We start from the raw sequence: 6,431 nt of genomic DNA, 5'->3' as shown, positions 1-6,431 counted from the left end.
AACAACGAAACCTGTTATCAATCTGTGCTTATATACTATGGGACTACCGAAGCGTAAGGCAGAGGTGCCACATCAGATCGCATCTTCTGTGGACTTGACTTATCAAAATTTACCCCTCCATCTCTCAACGAAAGGGTCTTTAGTATGTATGAATCACTGTGATGTAGAGTGTAATACATTTTTTTTTTCTGTTTATGAGTGACGTACAGGGCGTACTTGATGAAGAATAAAAGATTGTCACTGAGAAGTTCTATCTAATTGATAATTCTTTTGCTACAGAGATCAGGCTCAACTTCTTTTGAAGAATTGAAGAAAAAAAAATTGACGAAGAAGTGTTCTATTAACAAAGATGTTTCGTCTTCATACGCTTTCTGTCAATGTCCGTGTCGAACCCACTTACCCCCGAATCCATTATGGGTTGCCACTGGCAATGTTTATTCGGGAGAGCACTGGTTTAGAGAAATCGCAAAGATTCGGATTTCTCGGACCCCCACACGTTCTCTGATCATGGAAGATGGATACAGAAAGTAAGATGGAGCGGTGGAGGGGAGGGGGTAGGAAGGAAGGGGTAAGGGCAGGGTGACACCGTTGACTACATCCATTGAACGTTTGATCATGGACGGAAAATGCTTTGAATCCTGAAGTATCATAACTTTATGGCTGGCAGGCACAGAGATCAATGTTCTGTGCAGGATTTGCAGGAAGAGGATAATCCATGTCGATAAGTTATTATGTACAGTACTTGCAAGGAAGAAAAAGAGAAAGGAAAAAGTTATGCTACTACCATCAGTGTCAGAGAATGGGTGTAATTGAGCGTGTCTATTAGTAACGGGTTGAAATGCTATTAGTGATTTTTAATACCCTAACAAGATTTTTTGTTCTCTCTCTTTCTCTCTCGCACAAAATTTCCCCCCAATCTCTTCCTACAGTATCTTTGTGTCTTTTGAGGAGCTGCGTAGCCTCAATCGCCAGAGTTTTCAGGAAATAGGCCCAGAGGAAAGGATGAACAAAGGAGTTTGGGCAAGATTGTGTTGGTAGGCTACGAAGAGGAAGGCCAGCCAGTCCCCACCCCGTACCGTGTCGGGTTACATTGATTGACGCGGTTCCCATAGAGAGTAATTCCTGGCCTGCCCTCATCACGGGCCAGCGACCGCGCCGCGGGAGCCGACCAATCAGCGAGTGCGACAGTAAAAGGCACGGTATGTGCATCACACTGTCACTCACAGGATAGGCAGAGCCACTTGAAACACCGTCAAAACAAGGGCTTGCCGTGTCGCGCGCAACCTCCTCACTACACGCGCATTGTTGAAGTAAAGCAAACGAGCATCATCCTCTTCATCTGCCGCTGTCTTACCCCTCATCCATCAGGACTTCTCACCATCATCTTGCCTCGGACCTGGGCCCCGGTACTTAGGCGGCTCCGACGACCAACGATATCTCACCACCATGCTCCCGTCCTTTGGTTTTACGCAAGAGCAGGTTGCCTGCGTCTGCGAGGTCTTGCAACAGTCCGGCAACATCGAGCGACTGGGACGATTTTTGTGGTCGCTGCCTGCTTGTGAGCATTTACACAAGAATGAGAGTGTTTTGAAAGCCAAGGCGATTGTAGCCTTCCACCGGGGGAATTTTCGGGAACTTTACAAAATTCTCGAGAGCAATAATTTCTCCCCACACAACCACCCTAAACTTCAGGCACTGTGGCTGAAGGCGCACTACATCGAGGCAGAGAAACTTCGGGGGCGGCCACTCGGCGCTGTCGGGAAATATCGAGTGCGGCGAAAGTTCCCCCTGCCCCGGACCATCTGGGACGGCGAAGAAACAAGCTATTGCTTTAAGGAGAAGTCAAGAAGTATCCTAAGAGAATGGTACTCTCACAACCCCTACCCATCTCCCAGGGAAAAACGGGAGCTGGCAGAAGCCACAGGACTCACAACAACGCAAGTCAGTAACTGGTTTAAAAATAGACGACAGCGAGATCGAGCGGCTGAGGCCAAAGAACGGTAAGCTTTCACATCATATCTCACCTATACCTATTCCCAGCTTATAACACCTGTACTCGGTCGATAGATTGTTTATATCATTGATACTTTGTGAAATCTGTCACAGTTTCATAGTATTACAATACAGGACAAGAGTTCATTACTGCGAGAAAACAGAGCTCTGATGTCATAAAATTCATGATGAGGACCTACTTAATTTTGCTGTCTGAAATCCTGCAATCTAAATTTCACGTAAACGACGCTATAACAAATAACTGAAAGCCTGCGAGGAGGCAACGTATGCTCGGCAGCGGCTTCCCGAAAGCGCCGGCTGCGTTGTCGACAGACGAATGCCTCGGTGGCGATAGCCTACCTATAATCTCGCCGAACCCTGTTTCTATTATAAACAGCCATCCATACATTACCAACATCAAGGGAATAACATTCATGGCAATTGCAGCATTATGGAAGAGCTCTTTCCTTCTCATGACATTTCGGGGGCAGAGAAAAAAGCTAACTTTCTTTTTAATGAGTGCATTTTCCTCTAAAAAAATCAGTAGTTGAATATAATAATGCTCCTTTCCCCCACTTTTTCACAGACGTCAAATCGCAACAACCTTTAAGAAACTTTGGATTTCCCGCCGGGCAGATCGTTAAAAGCGTCTCATGTGTGACGTCTAAACAGGATATTATGGTTTTTATAAAAACTCCAAAAAGAATGAGAAGCATTCATAGAATGTTGTTTCACATAGTGCCGACACAACACGATACACATAACCCTCATACACCCACCCCTCACATGTTCTCACATTGTTGTCTCTATATGCTGTTATCGCAAGAGCGCTAACTTACACACGAATTTACGACTCGTACCTTATTTTATTTTTTCCGGAGCTGTCAGAATCGAGCTTTGTTTTTGTTTCTCTCACCGATGCAATTGAACACCTCCCTCTGTTTCGAATCTCGTCTCTGATAACAAATAATGACTGGATCAGGCCCTCCTTTCTCTGACGTCCGAGATCGAAATTAGTTTTGAATATGGGACGCTAAAAATTGTGTCAGGTCCCTTGGGTCTACACGGCTTGAACAAAACCAAGACTCTACTGCTGCCATTGCCTAGAATTATTTCCCATTTCTCACTCTCTTTCTTTCTCTCATTCTCCCCCTTTTCTGTGTCTCATGGTACTCGAGATATTTTCCACGAGAAAACAAACCTCTAAAAGCCTAGAGTATTGTTATAATCTCAGGTCAGAAAAAAATATTTTCTCGAGACGATGATGACGAGTAGCATATCTATCAAATAAAGCTGTAATATTTTTAGTAATTTTCCTATTCGAAAGGAAGGAGATATGTTATTTTGTAGAGAATGGTTATTTCTTGCATACACATATACAAGAAATACATACATCCTCTCCACAGGAGGAAATATAAACAGGAACTGACATACTGATTACGCGGAAGAAAAATGATCTCTTTACCGCATTTTCTGATATCTTCCTGAATCCACTTGAGTAAATTTCCTGTTCATTTCTCACATGTCAAATCAATACTAAAAAAAGAGTTGTTAGTCTCGAAGTGAAGAATACTCCATGTTGCTTCCTTTCATGAATTTGCTGTTGCCGAAAATTATGTGTACGTGGCAAATATTGTTTAGCTTCTTTCAAGTTCTGTAGCCTTATTTCCGTGGTAGAATATGTTTGCTTTTTGATGGACTCTTAAAGAACGAAATTGTCGTTCTGTAACTATGTTGTCTGTTAAGGAAATGACTGTCAAGCTGTTGTAAGCGTTGTAGAATGCGAAACATTTAAAGGAATAGTTATTTGCTTATGATATGAAAAATCGCAAGTTTTGTCACTAAGAATCGCATATTGAATGACCGTTGCTATTGTGTGTGTGTGTATTTGGGATGACCGTCATAGGGAGAATGCTGAACAGGAGAGCAAGACCAAAATGGCGACACCGAGCACCAGTTCTGAGGAGGACTTACCCATGAACGGCAAGGAAAATCTGGGCGAAACAACGGGGGCCGACATGGGCATGAACCACATGGGCCACGTCACGCATCACCATCCTCACCACGGCATGCAACACGGCCACGGCCACGGCCACGGCCACCCTCACAGCCATGGCCACGGACACGGCCATACCCACACTCACGGTCCCGCTGGTCTCATGATGAGCGAATTGAGTAAAAGCGGCTACGGTATCACGAACTTACCACCCGGCGCGGCTGAAGCAGCGGCACAGGCACTCGCGCCCGTCAACGCCGCGGACTCCGTGCTGCAAAACTCCATCCAAAATTCCATGCTGCCGCCCCACATGGCAAGTAACTTGGTGGACATGGGGTAAGCCTCTCTCTGCTCTCACACGAACAGTTCACAAGAAAATCAAACAGGCAAAACAGAAACAGTCCTAAAGACTTGGCATTGTGAGTGGTTCGATTGTAATGGTGTGCGTGATGGTTACAGTTGGTTAGGCCTACCTGAACAGTGTGCGGTGAAAACGAGATCTGGGGGTGGTGACGTCTTGTAGCATGCGGTGGACACTCCAAGATTATCAGCCGTACAGTCGTGTGCAAATTGTCGATTCGAAATCGAAATCAACCAGAGACTCCGCGAACAGAGAACTCTCTTAGGAGACAGAGAAAAAAAAAGTTTTTTTTTCCTGAAAATATTTGTATCATATAGTACACAAACATTTCCGTAGACACTTATCTGATGACGAAATAAGAAGGCATATTTCTTGACATTGCTCATTGTTACTTTTCACTACCGAGTGAGACGATCGATGCGTTCTCGTACCAGGTAATAGTGAAAGAGAAAGATCAGGTGTGTTATTGTGTTTTCAGTGAAGACGACATTGACTTGAAATCAGATTTATATAGCTTGACTAATGTTATGTGAAAGATGTCTGCTTCACCTGCAATATATGGACTGCTTTTTATGATAACATGAACTTTTTCTGTTTGCTATAATTGGACGAAAAAACCCTTAATGTACAGTGAAGTTATTGTTGAACTCCTCCAAGAAAGAAGTTTTACCAAATTCTCGAGAGAAATTTTTATTCATGAGCAGAATTTTGTGTAAACACCGTTTTCTATGTTTTATGTGTCAGTCAACGAGATAAGTAGTTTTATGCGAAATTCATAAACCGATTTTTTTCTTTCTTTCTATCGTGCTTGTTTTGTAGAAGAGGAAAAAAAAAACAAATCGCAAAGCGAAAATAAAGAGGTTAACACGTTTGAAATGATGGATGAATATTCTGCTAGTCTTTCTCAGTTTGGTTGTTTTGGTCTGTTGTGTGTTAATCCGATGCCCTGGGGAACCGTGCTATCGATCATAAAACCACACTGGCAACCGATTATGCCGGGGCCAAATTATCCTTGCACAATCAACGCACGTCCTCTAGCAGCCAGTGAGAAGGAATTGGGCTCAATTCAGAAGAAGAATTCATTAAGAAGAGCCAAGAGCGGGGGTAAAGAAAAAAGAAATAACATCACGAAGATGAAAAATACGAAAAGATGCAGAAGACGGAAGTAAATCCAGCTGGGTATATTGGGAGGGGTTGCAGGGCTTGTAGAACAAACGTCGATTAGATATTTTGGTAGTGCGCAGCTTCCTCACTGATGAATACTTTATTACAGTCGTGATGGAGAGGATGAGCTTAGTTTCGAAGGCTGGGCCGAGAAATTGATTAATCGTCAAGGAGATCAATGTTGTTATTTTTTTTTCTCCCTCAGTCGCGAAATCGTAGTTATTAATTTAGCGAAGCCGGGAAGTGATTTTTTTTTTTGTATGTGTGTTTTGTTATGGTGGCATGCCTTTATGTTGTGTGACCGTGCTTTGATTCCGTTGCCGCTGTCTTGTTGGTGATTACGAAACTATCTAGTTTGACAGCTTGTCAGAAAATTTTGCTCGTTTTGAACGCAGCAGCATCTTTCTTCTCATATGAAAAACATATCAGTATCATTTATGACGCATACATGACAACAGAATACTGTATTACTTTTTCACAACATCTATGATCATCATGCAGTAAATAGATATGGTAAGATCGGGAAAAAATATGTGGCAGATAATTTTCGAACAACAGTGAAGGAAACATTCAACATGATTGTATAAATATAAATTGATTATATAAACGTATTTTTCACGAGCATATTCAGAAAGGAAGGCAATATTTGAGATTCTTGAACCCGCCTTTACATGTGACAGAAATGTCACGGTCAACATTGCCTTGACGTCATGGTTGAAATCTAGTTTTTTCCTTTATCTGTAAGAGTCCAATATTCACATCTAACCGCTGATTCTGTTAATTTCGATAAACTGGAAATATAAACCCCAACTTTTTACTCGGTATCTTTGAACTCGAAGGAAATAATCTTTAATGACTATTTAATGGTTGTGCAGTTCGTGTAATGATTCATATTACATCTATATGTATATATATATA

General features: G+C 42.5%; 1 protein-coding gene across 1 annotated transcript; it reads left to right on the top strand.

Moving 5' to 3' along the window:
* The first annotated feature begins 1,245 nt into the window (after nucleotides 1–1,245).
* LOC139740534 (homeobox protein six1b-like) lies at nucleotides 1,246–4,340 on the top strand. Its single transcript, XM_071651123.1, has 2 exons — nucleotides 1,246–2,000; nucleotides 3,899–4,340. The coding sequence occupies exons 1-2, from the start codon at nucleotides 1,447–1,449 to the stop codon at nucleotides 4,326–4,328; spliced, it is 984 nt and encodes a 327-aa protein (XP_071507224.1). The 5' UTR covers nucleotides 1,246–1,446; the 3' UTR covers nucleotides 4,329–4,340.
* Nucleotides 4,341–6,431: the final 2,091 nt, after the last annotated feature.

The sequence above is a fragment of the Diadema antillarum genome, unplaced genomic scaffold, assembly GCF_040938485.1.
Source record: "Diadema antillarum isolate AM-2024a unplaced genomic scaffold, OU_Dant_1.0 seq00000858_RagTag, whole genome shotgun sequence".
In the NCBI taxonomy this organism is placed as follows: domain Eukaryota; kingdom Metazoa; phylum Echinodermata; class Echinoidea; order Diadematoida; family Diadematidae; genus Diadema; species Diadema antillarum.
Note: the sequence above shows the minus strand (reverse complement) of the source record. Positions and strands in the feature narration are given on the sequence as shown.

Bases quoted from the DNA above. Each gene is read 5' to 3' on its own strand.
- LOC139740534 (XM_071651123.1), top strand. From the start codon at position 1,447: ATGCTCCCGTCCTTTGGTTTTACGCAAGAGCAGGTTGCCTGCGTCTGC. The intron at 2,001-3,898 runs GTAAGCTTTCAC...TGACCGTCATAG, and splicing joins GCGGCTGAGGCCAAAGAACG to GGAGAATGCTGAACAGGAGA.